Source organism: Fukomys damarensis, unplaced genomic scaffold, assembly GCF_012274545.1.
Source record: "Fukomys damarensis isolate Sample0158 unplaced genomic scaffold, DMR_v1.0_HiC HiC_scaffold_23, whole genome shotgun sequence".
In the NCBI taxonomy this organism is placed as follows: Eukaryota; Metazoa; Chordata; class Mammalia; order Rodentia; family Bathyergidae; genus Fukomys; species Fukomys damarensis.
Genome location: NW_022900935.1, coordinates 60,373,504 through 60,389,362, shown reverse-complemented (window position 1 = coordinate 60,389,362; position 15,859 = coordinate 60,373,504). Strand labels below are relative to the sequence as shown.

At 45.5% G+C, this 15,859-nt stretch overlaps 1 protein-coding gene and 1 long non-coding RNA gene across 2 annotated transcripts in view; one reads left to right on the top strand and one right to left on the bottom strand.

Moving 5' to 3' along the window:
* LOC109117862 overlaps nt 1-15,574 on the bottom strand; it is a 41,798-nt gene extending 26,224 nt beyond the window's left edge. The window contains exon 1 of the long non-coding RNA XR_002025172.1: nt 15,439-15,574. This is a non-coding gene — a long non-coding RNA (uncharacterized LOC109117862). The remainder of the gene's footprint in view (nt 1-15,438) is intronic.
* Nucleotides 15,575-15,628: 54 nt separating this feature from the next.
* The window catches only part of St6galnac2 (ST6 N-acetylgalactosaminide alpha-2,6-sialyltransferase 2), a 17,621-nt gene continuing 17,390 nt past the window's right edge, over nt 15,629-15,859 (top strand). The window contains exon 1 of the mRNA XM_010618723.1: nt 15,629-15,851. Within this exon, the coding sequence (XP_010617025.1) occupies nt 15,629-15,851 (223 nt within the window). The remainder of the gene's footprint in view (nt 15,852-15,859) is intronic.

Below are 15,859 nucleotides of genomic sequence, written 5' to 3'. Positions count from 1 at the left end.
CTTTATAATTTCCTCTCCTGTTTGAACTCTGGGTTTTTTTTTTTTTTTTTTTTTTTTTTTGGTACCGGGAATGAACTCAGATCCTTGCACTTGTGAGGCAGGCAGCGGAACCACTGAGCTACATCCCCGGACCTTACAGGCTTTCTTTATGTCATGGTTGCCTTGTTGTTTGAAAAAGATTGATGTAAAATGTTTACCCTCTTTCATTAGAAGGACAAAATGTGATTGTGTCAGAATCCCAATGAAAGGTATATCCAGAAGAGATAACATATATACAAAACTTGCTTCTGTCGGCACTGCTGCCAAATACACCTCCAGAAAAGGGACAGGACTTGCTAGGACAAATCCATCCCTGTGACAGGGAACATGACTTCCTGGGACAGATCCATCCCAGTAATGTGGTCTCTAATTCTTAGATCGATCATTAATGCTTTCCTGTGGAAAATTTTTGATGCAAAGGGGGGCAAATGTCAAGGAAAAGATAAAAACGAAGTAGCCTTGGTTCCGGCCACTTAAAATAGAGTCAGAGGCCACTGTTACTCAAATTTCAGACTCATCCACAGCGAACCTTTGGACAGGGCTACAAACACGCCACCTCCAGATGTGAGCTGACCTTCAAACGCTGCCAACTTCTGTTGATTTTCCCTACCACAGACCCCTTCCTCCCCATTACCAAGGCTGAGACTACTCCAAGTCTCTTTCTTCTAGGACAGCCTAACATTTACAAGCAGAAATCATAATTCCTGACTAACAAGTGATGTGATTTCCAATGCCCTTAAATCTCTATGTAGCCGCCATTTTATAAAACCACAGAGCACATTTTCAAGACTGGTTGAATCTATGTTTTCCCATATTATGATTCCAAATGGCCCCAAATAAATGTGATTTTCTTTGCTCTCATGCAGGTTGACTTTAAACTTGGTCAGTAGCAGGAACCTCTTCCCCCTGCCTTGTCTTCCAGCCTCTGGTGCTGGAAACTCGAGAGCTAACGTTAAGCTAATTCTCTTCCCTTTTAAGGAACCTGCAGCTGCTAATGGAAACTAAAATCCTCCCTCTTCTCCTTAAAACTGGGGAGTTTCACCAGGGTTAGCCTAGACACTTATCTTTTAAGGGGATAATCCTCCCTGGGTATCTGTGAGCCTTTCTAACCTGCAAACTTAGTTTTCTTCTTTTTTGTCACAGCAGAAAAAGCTTTACAATTTGTAGGGAACAGGAAAGGGGACATTACCAGGACCTCTGCCATGGGCCCTGGCCTGTGAGCCACAGCAGCACAAGACAAATTCAAGAACAGGCAGAAATGAGTCTTGGATCCTGGTCAGAGCTGCTAAGGGCAGCAAAGACAAAGGCCCCCAAGCACATCCAGTATTCATTGAATATAATCGTGGAAGGACTAGGGGGCAGTTTGTGCTTTGAAGGCATCTAATGAAATACTGCCCAGCACCTGGCATGATGGCGCCAGGCAGGACTGTTAGGGCGCAGGCACTGTTTATCTTACTTGGATAGAACAAACTGTCCTGGAATGGGGTGCAATTAGCACACAACCCATCGGGTCAGTGAGAAGCTATAACTCGGGAAAGTGTTTTAATTGGGGTCACACTGACCTCAGGTGCATATAACTCAGCAGAGCTCTGCCATTTCACAAACCAGGGCCTAGGTTTCCACGGCAGCCGCTGGGAGAGGGGCTGTACTCACGCGGTCTGCCGTCTGACACGCCCATTGAGTCACAGAGCTTTGGTCCGACTCCAGATATAAAACCACGTAGCCAAATGAGGGAAGGCAGGAAGGAGGGGGCCATCATGGCCCGCCAGCCCCGGGCAGGGATGTCTCCTACAGCTACCGCCTTGATAATGTGTCTGTCTTCTCCACCTTCCCTTAATATTCCCCTTTCACCTCAGAATCTGTCCTCCAAATCTGCTACTTCTCGGTTTTATAATTTACATTTTTCACAAATTTCCCCTCTATGCCAATAAGTGGGATTTCAGTAGAAACCACTTTCTTTTTCTAGGTTGTCTGGTGAATTTCCAAATTTGAAATATCATGAAATTTTTAAAAAAATCATCTTTTAAATGTTTTAATAGAATCTCTTTGACAGGATTGTTATTATTGTTTGGCTAAAATTCTCCGCAGGCCCTTCCCTAATTCTGCCTCAGCGGGTTACAGCTTTGAGCTTTTAACCTTTCCCTTCGTTTGCTTGTGCGGTCCCCTTAAACGAACCATGGTCTTTTGGTCTTTGGGGTTTATAGCTTAGTATTTCCTCAGCAGCCAGGCCAGCCTTCCGGGTTCTCTCAAGCAGTGATTAACAAATAAGAGCTTCCACGTTTGTGGGTGAAAGGTGAACAAACAGCACAATGGAGAGGCGCTTGGTGGAGCCCACGGAGGAAACGCTACTGCCCCTGGGACTCCCCTGGTGTAAGCAGTATCTGTACAATAAAGACAGAACCTGGGAACACTTCAGCTAGCCTGGAAGCTGGCCTCCAAGTCTTCCAAAATCTGAAGGCTTTAAACTATGGCCATGTATTTACTCGTGATTTTATGGATCAGTAGCGTGGACAGGATCAGCTTTCTGGACCAGAGCTGGATACTCCAGATGGCCTCACTCTTCTGCCTGAATGTTCAGGCCAGCTGGGTGCTACCATTCTCCTCCACGTAACCCCTCGCCCCTCCATGTGGCTAGGCTGAATCCCTTGACAGGGTGACAGAGGGTCCCAAGAGCACAAGAGCAGAGACTGCCAAGCCACTTGAGAGCAGGTCTCAGAAGATGTACCAGACCCTTCTGCCACATCCCACTGGGCAAAGAAAGCCATGAAGGCAATCCAGAGTTAAAGGGTGGATAAAAAGACCCTACCTCGTGTCAGGAGGGATGACAACGTCACATGGCAAATCAGTTTGCTTTCAAGGAGGGGAGGGTTTGTTGTAGACACCGACCCTCAACTGGGGACTGAACCCAGGGCCTTTGCACTGAGCTACATCCTCGGCCCTTTTTAAAATTTTTAAATTTTGAGATAAAATCTCACTAACTCACTAAGTTGTCCAGGCTGAATTTGAACTTGCAATCCTCCAAGCTAGACCTTGTCTCAAAATAATAAACAAACAGGGCCAGGGACTTAGCTCAGTGGTTCTGCCACTTGCCTTGCAAGCACAAGGTCCCAAGTTCGATACCCCATACCAAAAATAAATAAATAACAAAAAACCTAGGACTGGGAATAATAGCTCAAAGCAAAGGCCCTGGGTTTAATCATCAGTCCTGAAAAAAAGGAATCCAGCGTCTGACCCCCCAGCACACCGCATTTCGGTCTACACAGGGACACAACAGCCAACATCTGTATAGTCACCCTTACAACTTTGGGACAGTTATTCCCATGTTCCAAAGAGGAAACTGAGGCATAGAGAGTTTAGGTAACTGGACCCAATTTACACTGTAAATAGTAGAGCTTTGGAACCCACCCTCTTAAGTACTCAACTGCCTTTTGGGGGTCCCCATCAGAGGTGTCTGGAAGCGTTCTCTTTCTTGGGGTTCCCTCCTACCTTTCCTAATCCAAGGAGGCCAAGCTAAGGGATCCCGGGGTGATGGCTGGGGCCAGGCCCTGGCACTCTCTCCCCACAGCTATGTAGTCAGACAGCAGCCAGGGAGGCAAGCAGGCAAGGCTTGGCCAGCACACCTGAGATCCTTTTCCTTGGGGGAGAGAAGCTGGTGAGGACTTGTCTTGGTGTGGAGGAGGGAGCCTGCCACTAGAAACAGGCAACACAGAGGAGAGCTTGCCTGGACTTGCATCCCGGGAGGAAATTTCACATGTGGGATTTGCCAAGAGGGCACAGGCAGGGGAGATGGAGGATGGGCAGGTATGTGCGAGTCTCCGAGTACCTGCTACGGGTCACTGGTTAGCACCTACCTCACTATACCCCTGTGATGCACAGACGCACAAGTCTAGTTATGTCTTCGTTTTAAGAGTCTACCCTTCAGGGAGTGCTCATATGAGGTATAAAAGCCAACCCAAGCAGTTGAGATGGCCTCCAAGGCCTTGCCCCTGATGGTTCTTCCAGGAGCACAGCTTTCTTCATCCTGCCCACACTCTGTTCTGCTCCTCCACTCGGGCTACCCCTGGGCCTTAATTCCTGCAGCTGTAGAAACACTGCCACTCTGGGAGTGCAAGGCCACTGTCATGGTCCTGCAGTATCACTTCAGCTATTCTGGGCCATTTGTATTTCCACGTGCATTTTACAATCAACTTGTTGACCTTCCCAGAAAACTTGTTGGGATTTGATTAGGGTCACATTAAATCTATTGGTTCATTTGGGTAGATGTCGTGTCTTAACTCATTGGAATCATCCAATTCATGAATATTAGCATATAGCTCAGTGTACTGTACTTCAATAACATCTCAATAAAGTTTTGTAGTTTTTAGTATAGAGTTGGACACCCTTTTCCTTAGACATTATTCCTAAATGTCTAGCACTTTTCAACATTATTATAAACAATGTTTTTATTTTGAGGGCTGGGGATTTAGCTCAGTGGTTCCACTGCCTGCCTAACAAGTGCAAGGTCCTAAGTTTGATCCCTGGTACAAAAAAATGTTTGAGTCGGGGTCTTGATATATAGTCCAACTGGTCTTAAACTTGCTATGGAGCCCAGGCTTGTTTCAAATGTTTGATCCTCCTGCCTCAGCCTCCTGAGTGCTGGGATTGTAGGGGCGTGCTGCTATGCCTGGCAACAATGTTGTTTGTAAAATTGAATTTCTTCAGTCAAGCATGGTGATGCATGCCTATATTCCCTGCTACCCAGGAGGCTGAGGCAACATAGACCTCATATTAAAACAATAATTTCTGCTGGGAGTGGTGGCGCACACCTGTAATCCCAGCACTAGGGAGGCTGAGGCAGGAGGATCACTGTGATTTGGATACTAGCCTGGGCTACATAGTGAGTTCCAGGTCAGTTGCAACTACATAGTAAGAGCCTGTATCAAAAAAAACCAAAAAAGCAAAAAAATAAAAACAAAACTAAAAAGTTTAATGTGGGAAAAAAATCTTCTTAAATAAATTTCTACCAATCCTTCCTTTAGTTTACACTCACATCCTATTTTCAGAGGCACAAAATAATGTCAATAACTCCTAACAACTTTGAGGGTTCTGTAGCATAAATTGGTTTTTGTTTCTTGCCTCCTCAGAAATAATTTAGCTACTTGGAAATCTTAAGAAGTGTAATAAATTACTTGGTCAAGAAGTACAATAAAGGATTGTCACAGGGTTCCAGTTCCCACGTTTCTATTTATGATTATTAGCAGTTTCCCACACCAGCATGTTGTGCTTAACTGCTAATGCAGATTTTCTCGAAGTGGAGTTCAGGGCTTCTCCCCTTGTATAATCAGAACTGAGAGATGGCTATCTGGTTTGAGGCCACTGAAAATTGAGAAAAAGAAGTCTGGTTAGATCTGCATTTTGTATTAACTACTGTGGCACATTTCTGGAGAGGAAGGTGAACTTGGAAGGGCAGGGTAAGAAGCAGGGAGTGCATTAGAGGACAGTCATAATCCAAGTGGCACAAACTCTGGAAGTTAGGGCAGAGATGGGCACAGATCTGAAAAACATTTAGGACTTAGTTGGCAAATGGACTCAACCTGCATTCTAAACCAACATAAAAATTCCTGTGAATAATGGTGATATAATTATTATAGATAGAAAAAGAATGTCAAGAAAAGAATAAATGATTATGGTTTATTTCGAAAGAGTCAATGAGTTACAACATATGCAATGTTATAGCAGCACAATTGAGATTAATGAAAAAGTTTTCAGTTTCATAATTTTAACATTTTGTTAGCAAGACCAATTATAATTATGCAAAATTTTATTAATTGCACCGTGTGATACAAGTAGGCAAATCAATGATCTATTGTCAAAATTAGTTTCTGATTTAAGACAAAACATTTTTTTAAGTTGGTATTTTTAAGAAGTTGAAAAAAATCATCCCATTAGTAGGTCTATAGAAAGAATACAAAAAAGAAAGTTTTTAAATTCTGAAAGGCATCAGGCTCTAATTGTGTGGATCACAAATGCTAATCCATTTTCTAGCTGATCCAGAACATCCCAGCCCACTTCAAAAGGCAGTCATCAACTGTATTTCCTTTCCTCAAACTTACTTTCCACTCAGCTTCCATTCAGTGCACAAATTTGCCTTTTTAGAAATTCCTGACATGCAACTGGAATAATTTTCATGATTGCGCTCTTTCATAAAAGTCATTAATCATCTACAAATGATTTTGATTGAAATGACAAAACCCGCCTCTGATACGCAATTGGGCCATCTAATAAAATTTCTTGGGAACTTGATTGAAATTCATGCTGTTTCAGATACTGAGAACTAAACCGATTTCAGTGAAAATGTATTTTTGCAAAGCTGCTTACACATGATTGTTGCAGAACATAAGTACTTGGAGTTATAATCTCTTTCCAAAACCATATTTATAATATTTTAATTAAACAGTTTTGAGACGATGCTTGTTAATATTGCCCAAGCTGGCCTCAAACTTGGGATTCTCCTGCCTCAGTCTTGCAGTGGGATATGCTACCCCACACAGCTTTTACATTTTTTATTCAAGTTAGTGAATTAGTTGTATCTCTAAAATACCAAATAAAGTATATTTCAGACGTAGGAAAAATAAAGCTTTCATTTTTATGGAAAATTTCAAACATGTACAAAAGTAGAGAGACTAGTATGATGAACCTCGTGAATCCATTTTGCAGATGCAATAATAATTAGCCAATTTTATTTCCTCTGTATCCTTTACCCCCTCCTCACTTGTAACCCAAACTTGACTATAAATATGGGATTTTTAATAAACCCCCTATATCCTATTGTTCCATCTGTCACTGCCTCAGTATGTCACCCTCAACCCACCCGGTACTGGGGATCGAACTCCGGTCCTTGCACTTGCAAGGCAGACGCCAGAACCACTGAGCTAAATCTCCAGCCCCTCGCTATGTATTTCTAACAAATAACTATTAAAAAATAACCATGATGCCATTATCGCGCTTTGAGAACAGTTAACAATTCCTTAGAATCGCTGTTATAGTCTGGATATGATAACCCGAAAGGCTCATGTTTTAAAAGGCGTGGTCCCCAGCCCAAGAAACATGAAGAAGTTGACCTCCGGAGAGGTCTTCTGATAAATGGCTGTGCCTGTGAAGAGGAGGCTGTACTCAGCCGCTTCCTGTCTCCCTTGGGTTCTGGCCATGAGATAAACAACTACTCTGTGCTTGCACGGTGATGCGCTGCTCACCAAAGACTCCAAACCAGTGGGGCCCACCAACCACAGACTGAAAAACCTCTGAAACTACGAGCCACCACAAACTCCTCCTCTTTCCAAGTTAATCATCTCAGATATTTTGTTTTAGTAACAAAAGCTGGGACATTCATTAAATATCCAGCTCCTACGCAAACTTCTCGGATTCAAAAACAGAATTTTAAGATTATAAATTGACGGTGAGGCCAAAATTAACTTCAAAATCATCACAAGAACTGAACCTCCAGCAAAAGGAACTCTCTAGTGAAGCTATGTCATGCTAAAGCCACTAAAAGTATCTGGAAATGATCCTAAGTGAATATAGCAAACAGAGAAACACTGTTCAAGAAAATCTACTAACCTTTAAAAAGAGTTGGTGGTATTTGAACCAATACTATCCTGGAGCTGCTCCCTCTCCTTCAGCTCCCAGCTCAGTGAGACAAAAACTCCTCCTTGGCGGAGATTTAGCTCAGTGGTTCCAGCACCTGCCTTGCAAGCACCAGGACCCAAGTTTGATCCCCGGTACCGAAAAAAAAAAAAAAAATCCTCCAAATTGGTGCCGCCAGAACAGGGGGCTCCAGTGATCTGAGGACTTTCTTCCTGGAACAGCAGAACATCAGCATTTCTTATACTTCCCCAGCTACCTGAGGCTACACTAAGGTCAAGAATGGCTAAGAGGTGCTGGGTGCAGTGGTACAAGCATTTAGGAGGCTGAGGCAGGAGGATTACTTCCAGTTCGAGGCTAGCCTGGGCTACATGGTGAGGCCCTGTCTCAAAAACAAACAAACAAACAAGAGTGCCCAAGAGGTAAAGACTCCCTTCTTCTGCTCAGGAGCCTCCATTTGGGTCGTGCTATCACCAAAGATGCTGGGGTTTACAAGGCAATGGTTCCATCCCAAGACAGCCAAGCCAAGAAGATCTGAGCCGCTGCCTCCTTTCCATCCGGTATTCAATCCTAAAAGTATCTCAGAGACAAGGGCACCACCAGTGTCGCCATTCCAGCCCCAGAACCCTGGTTCAGAAATTTGGCCTAGAGAAAGAAGCAGACTGTGAAGCAAAGAGGTCCTAATCAATCTCTTCCCAAAGGAACAGACTGCATTCGCAACAGAGGGTGAAGTTTAATTCAAAGGGTGTGCTCCACAGTAGGGAGGCTGGGCACGGTGGCACACCCCTGTGATCCCTGAACTCTGGGAGTCCAAGGTGAAAGGATGGCAAGTTTGAGCCCTGCCTGAGCCACTTCGTGACGTAGAGACTTTGTCTCAAAGTAAAACATAAAAACAAAAACAAAAACAAAAAAGAGCTGAGGATGCAGCTCAGAGCAGAGTCCCCCACACACACACCCCAAAAACCGACAACAACAAAAAGAAGGGATTTCCATAAAGAACAATCGGGAAGAGATTTATAGATTCAGCAGAAATACAAGGTCTTTTTGTCTAGCCCAGATAACCCTGTCGGTCCCCAGGGACGCTCCTGCCGCCTGAGGGGCAGCTCTTCTGAGTGGGGCAAGCACTCCGGGCTCCTCAGGCTTCTGGCTCCATCACCAGCCCGGCCATCAGCGTCTCAGGGACACACAGGGCTGCAGTACCACAGGCCACTCATCCTGTGGGCGGCACCCAGGAGGCAGGCGCACAGGCTGGGCAGGCCCAGGGTCCTGAGAGGCGGGAACGAAGGGAGCCTTGTCCTCCTCCCCACCTTCCTGTGCAGCCGCCTGGGTCTGAAGCGTCCTGGCCCTGGTGAAGCCACTGCTGTCTCTCTCAGTGCCTTGGCCCGTGGCGGAGATGACCAGCTTCCTCCCTGTGCTCGGGGGGCCTCTCACCCACTTCCCAAAGAGCAGCTTTTGAGGTGGTCCTTCCAGACGAAGTCACAAAAGCCAGGCCAGCATCTGGCCCCGTTCCTATCCCCAGCCCTGCTGGGTGCCCATTCCTGTAGATGATTACCCAATGATCGCTCCCCAATTCTGCAGCTGGTCACACGGTCAGGCTCTTTGACATGGGCAGGGTGGGGGACATGTGCTATCTCAGAGACATCAAGTCACATAGGGCTCCCCCAAACCCATGAGCTCTCCCTCCCATACCCCTAATCCATCTCCTTCCCAGTTCCCCATCTCCCGTCCCGTCCCACCTACTTCCTCACCCCTCTCCACAAGCAGCACCCCAACCCTGGAGGTTCAGTCCCTGCCCCTACCCCATCAATATTGGCAATATATTAGCCAATAATAGCACAGATGTTGGTGAGGGCAAAGCTGTGTTGGGTTAAGAAAAGACTGACTCGTTTTCAGTAAAAAATATGTCCTTTTCAACAAATGGTACAGGGGCAACTAGATATCCATAGGCAAGCCAAACGAGCCTAGACAAATGAGCCTTAAGGCATCTACAAATGTTAATCAAAGATGGACCACAAATTTAAGCAATGGTGGCTCATGGTCTAATTCCAGCTACTCAGGAAGCTGAGGTGGGACGATCACAAATTCCAAACCAAGGAGAGGCAGCGGGATAGCCTTGAGTTCAAGGCCGGCCTGCAAGACCTTGTCTCAAAAAAGCAAAGAACAAGGGCCGGGGATGTAGCTCAGTGGCACCCTGCCTGCCTTGCAAGCTCAAGATCCTGAGTTTGATCCTCAGTACTGCAAAAAACAAACAAACAAACAATAAAATTACAAGCCAGCCTGAGCAACATAGTAAGACCCTATCTCAAAAGAAATAGATGAATAGCAAAACGTGATTTTTGTAACACTTCTAGAAAAAAAACATAAGAGAAAACCTTTGGAATCTGGGGCTAGAAAAAGAGCTTTTTGACTTTACATTATAAACAACCAATAAAAAGAAAAACTGATGAATTGGACTTCATCAAAAATTAAAACATTTGTCCTAGAAGGGCTTTAAGAAGGTGAAAAGATAAACTACAGACAAGGAGAAAATAATGCCAAACACATTTGACAGAGGATTAGTATCTAGAATATACAAAGAACACATAAAACTGGGCATGGTGGCACACATATGTAACCCCAGAACTTGGAGGCTGAGGCTGGAGGATTGCTGCAAGTTCAAGGGCAGCCTGAACTACATAGTGAGACCCTGTCTCAATAAACCATAACAAACGAACAAAACAAACTTCTCAAAACTACCTAAATTAAATTAATCCAATTAGAAAATAAAATCATGAACAAATGTTCATGAAAGCTGGCAAAGAGATGATAAATAAGCACATAAAAAGTTGTTGCTCATTAGCCATTAGAGAAATGCAGATTAAAGCTATAATAAGGTCTCACAGACTTTTTTTTTTTTTTTGAGACAAGAAATTTGGGGGTTTTTGTTCGTTTGTTTTTCTTGTGTTTTCTGAAATGGATCTCAAAGAAAGGTAGCCCAAGGATGCTTCGAATTCACTATGTAACCCAAGCTGGCCTGGAACTCCTTCTTCACCTCCTGGGTGCTGGGATTATAGGTATGCACCACCATGCCTGGTCAATGACTACAATTAAAAATAGCAATACCAAAAACAAACAAACAAACAAAAAACTAGCAACACCATCAAATGCTCTAAGGTGTGGAGAAAATGAATCACTCCCACTTTGATGGTGGAAATATAAAACGGCACAGTGTGAAAAAGTTTGGCAATTTCTTTTAAAAAACTACCTATAACACCTTTAATTTTTATAACAACTTTAATTTTTTTTAGGGTTTTTTTGTTTTGTTTTTTTTTTGTACAGGGATTGAACTCGGGATTTTGCGCTTGCAAGGCAGGCAGCAGAACCACTGAGCTAAATCCCTGGCCCTTTTGGGGTTTTTTTGAAACTGAGTCTCACTAAGTAAGCAAGCCCATAGTGGCCTTAAATTCACCACATAGGCCAGGTTGGCCTCAAACTTGTAGTGATTCTCCTGTCTCAGCCTCCCAAGTGCTGGGATTACAGGCATTCACCATCAGGCCCAGAAGCAGTTTTTTTTTGTTTTTGTTTTTGTTTTTTGAAACAGTATTATTTATAAAAATTCAAAACTGGAAACAATATGCATGTCCTCAATGGGTCAGCAAACTGATTTATCCCTATCTTGGAATACTATTACTCAGCAATTAAAGGAAGCAACTAGGAGTAGGAATGTAGCTTTGAGGTCGGGCACTTTGGTTCAATCCCCAGCACCAGAAAGGAAAGAGCTATTGTCACGCACAACTTCAATGATATTCCAGAAACTTTAGCTGAGTGAAAAGAGCCAGTTCAAGCCAAATGCTAATGGCACACTTGTAATCACAAATCTGAGCCCGGCCTGGGAAACTTAGCAACGTAATGAGATCCTGTCTCAAAATAAAAAATGTTAAAAGGACTAGGGATTATAACTCAGTGTGAAGGCCCTGAGTTCAATCTTCCATTACTGCACACACAAAAAGAAGCCAATTAAAAATGGCTGATTTTTTTTTTTTTTCTGGTACTGGGGATCGAACATAGGACCTTGAGTTTTCAAGGCAGTCATGGCTCCACTGAGCCAAATCCCCAGCCCTGGTTGAATAAATTCTTGAAATGACAAAATTATAAAAATGAAGACAAGCCAGGGATTTAGCTCAGTGGTTCCACTGCCTGCCTTGCAAGCACAAGGACCCAAGTTCGATCCTTGATACCCCCCCAACCAAAAAAATGAAGACTAGATTAGTGGCTGTCAGGTGGGGGCAGGAAGGAGGTAGCTGAGGTTATAAAAGGGCAAAATGAGGGATCCTGGGGGTGATGGAAATGGTCTGCATCTTGACCTTATTCATCTCCAAATCCTGATTGTGCTATTCTACAATCTACTTTTTCAAGGTGTTACCACTGGGAGAAGCTGGAGACGAAGTACACCATATTTTTCCACATTGTTACAATTGCATGTGACTCTACGGTTGTCTCAAAATAAAGAGTTTAATTTTAAAAATTATGATGCAAGTGCTTAGCATTTAACCTCAATGCCATGATCTCAAACTGGTTTTATACATCATACTCGACACAGCCCCAGAGCATGGCCGACCATAGCTGCCCCTCCCCACCAAGTGTTCAGATCGGAGACAACTGCGTCTCACTGTGCTTGGGAAGCTGCTGGGCCTCCTTCTACACAGTCACCACAGCGTCCTGCTCTGCCTGGAATTAGTCCATAGCTCTGTCTTCAGATTTGTTCTCTGAGGTGACAAAAATGTGTCCATATTCGTAATGATAAACCTGAACAGAAATTCACTTTACTAGAAGTTCAATCCTTCCTCCTACCTCTCCTTTTCAGAATTATGACGAAATACACATAAAATGTACGGCGCTCCATTTCTAGCAAACAATCTGGTAGTGTTAAGAAGACTCACATGTGTTGTGCAATCCGATCTCCAGAACTCTGTTCATTTTGCACAACCTGAAACTCTAAACTCATTAAACAACAGTTCTTCGTTTCCCTTTTCCCCTAGCCCAGAGACCGAGTGCCCAAACTGCCACCCAAACTGCTTTTATTTATCAGAAAGAACCAAGACGGCAATTAAACCTGAATACTGAGGTTTCCTTTTTTTTTTTTTTTTTTTGTATCAGGGATCAAACGCTGGTCCTTGCATTTGCAAGGCAGGCAGCGGAACCACTGAGCTAAATCCCCGCTCCTGGTTTCAGTTTTTTAAAAAACAACTCATACATTAACATTTTTTTGTCTTAAAAGGAAAACACAATAACATGGGTGGGATAGGTTCGCCATCACTGCCCTAGCCTTTGGCAACCCCGATTCTACTTTTGGTCTCTATGAATTTGACTACCCTAAGCACCTCATGTAAGTGTACCTTACATATACTGTCACTGGCCTATTTCGCTTACCATAATGTCATCCAGTTCATCCATTGTTTGTTTGTTTGTTTTTTGGTACCAGGGATCGAACTCGGGTCCTTGTGCTTGCGAGGCAGGTGGCAGAACCACTGAGCTAAATCCCTGACCCCAGTTCATCCATATTGTAGCATATTTCAGAACTTCTTTTTCTCAGGCTGAATAGTATTTCATCGTCTGGATGAACCTTTTGTTTATCCCTTCATTCAATGGTGAACACTTCAGTTGTTTCTCTATTCTTTTTAAATTTGAAACTGAAATGCCTACATAAATTTATAAATAAATAAACGTTTTTTAAAATGCTTAGGTACCAGTAAATTCTGCGGTATCATGACTTTGGCCTGTCGTGTATCTGCTGATTTGGGAAATAAAATGGCCGCCACTTGATGACCAGTTAGTATTCAGGGGTGGGAGGACATGAAGGAAAGAGAGGCAGTAAAGGGTAGCTCCAGGCTGGTGACTGAGGGCATGATCCAGCCCCTGGGAGAGAGAATACAGAAAGAGAGACTATTCAAGGGGAAGATGAAGGCTTAGAAGGTCTCCAGGGGTGCCCTTATAGAGCTGAACAGGGTGCAGCTGATGAGAAGCAATCGAGCTTGAGACAAACACAGATTCAGGAGCCAACAAAGAGCTGGTTGTTGAAACCATGAGAGCAGAGTTCCTAGCAGAGATTATGAGCTCAGTGTCATATTCAGAGAGTCATTGTACCGGGATTAGATCTGAAAAGTACATATCCTACTAGGAATGATATGGTCCCTAGTGGCTTCACTGGGTATAGTTTCAGTGGCAGGGTAGCTATAGAAGCCAGCTTGAGAGAGAAGTGGGGACAAAGCAGACTTCTCCCAAGATGGGCACGTAGCACACTCTTGTAATCCCAGCACTCTGGGAGGCTGAGGCAGGAGGATTGCAAGTTCAAGCCCAGCCTGCGCAATTTGGCAACTTAGTGAGACCTTGCTTCAAAATAAAAATAAAAGACTTGGGAAGTAGCTCAGTGCAAAGCCACTCAGTCCGATCCCCAGTATTACCCCCCGACAAGGTGTCACAAACATGAAGCCTGTGTTGCTCTCATGGCAGGATTATAGTTCTGTGACTCTGACCATGGAGTAGCTTGTCCTCTGCCAGCATTCCAGAACTACAGCTGGCAAAGCTTAGTGAATATCTCAGCCCCTTGCTGGTTCTTCCAGTAGTTAGGGGCCAGGATGTTGATGCGTATTCTGATGGTCTCTGTCTTCTCAAAAGGGGGGCAGAGAAAAAGGGCAGCTTGAGGGAAGAATGATCAGTGAGCAGGATATGGGTGAGCGCGAGACAGGAGAGAACACTACAGGTCAGATCTAAAGGTGAACCCAAGTGTCCTGGGCTGGAAAGCCGGGAACAAGGGAATCTGGGTTAGTGATGAAGCGATAGCTCCGATGATGACCCAGGGGCTGCCTGGAAAGAGAAGGAAACTTCAGAGAAAGGGCCGATGGGGTAGGCGAGACTGCAGGTCCCCTGAGGAGCTCCAACCAGGCAGATGGGCAGGAGGCACTGGTCTGAGGGGCATCGCCTCAGGCACTGAAGAGAGACCCAACCATGGACACGCTGGGGGCCAACTCACAGGCAAAGACTGGGCCATGGTGGGTCTGAATTTGTAGGTTTGAAGATGGAAAGTTGGAGAAATAACTAGTCATTCCCTTTCTCCCCCTGAAGGAGGAAGGAAGACCAAGGGAAAAGGGCATTCTGAGCTGGGAGAGCGGGTCTGAGATCCTGTAAACCACACAGAGTGCATGACATTGTCCAGATCAGGGTATTATCTGCCGTGGTTTTGACAAGTGAAGACCACAAAGATTGAAATGCAAGGCTCAAAGCCATAGATTCCAAGTTGTGCCCGTCGGCAGGGGAGTGAGCTGCAGGAGTCTCTGTTTGGCAGTAGAGGAAATGGCTGGCCCAGTGACTCTGCCCTGCAGGGATCCTGACCTGGGCCACAGCAGGCAAGGTAGAACAGGCTCTGAGAGACTCACTCCTGATCACAGCACGGGCCCTGGGAGCATTCTGGGAGCCTCACAATCCCACAAAACCCCTAGCTGCCCCAGAACTGTCTCTTCACCTGGGACAGGAGGCCCGGTCCACTCAGCCTTCCACACGCGGGACAGCTGGGGATCTGGACTGGATAGGACAGCCGTTGCCCATTCCCCACAGCCAGGGAGGGCTCTGCCTCCCCGGCACTGTGTCTGAGGTACCCCGGCACTTCCTGGTGCTGAGCCCTGCTGGACCTCGCAGGCCACTCTGCTGCTCGGCTGACCCGGTTGGCCCCCTTTTTCAAAAGGGATGAGCCGTCGGACTTCTTTGGTAGTCACCAAATGGAGGATGACAGGCCCAGCCGCTTACCCCAGCAGACTCCCTAGTCACCCTGAGTCTGAGCTGTATGTGTGTGTCCGCCTCCATTGTCCTGGTCTCTCCAGCTGTTGTAGTGACTGGTCCCTCACCTGAGGCTCCACACCGGACCCTCGGCGCCACAGCCCAAACCCACAGGTCTGACGGACCTGCCCGGGGAGCCCTGCAAGTCGCCCACCTGCTTATGACGTCAAAAAGCCAGGTCCGGGTGTGCGCAGTGTCCCTGGACAGCGCACGGTGGCCCCGCACCGCACGAGCACTGCGTCCTGCCCAGCCCAGGGTGCCTGCGTCCGGGAAGTGGATTCGGCCGGTGCGCAGCTGTCTAAGTCCCCCAGCAGGGTGCAGCCCTCGAGGTCTCCCCGGACCCGGGGTGACACTCTGGCCGCGGGACCTGCCCTATCCCCGAGGTGCGGTG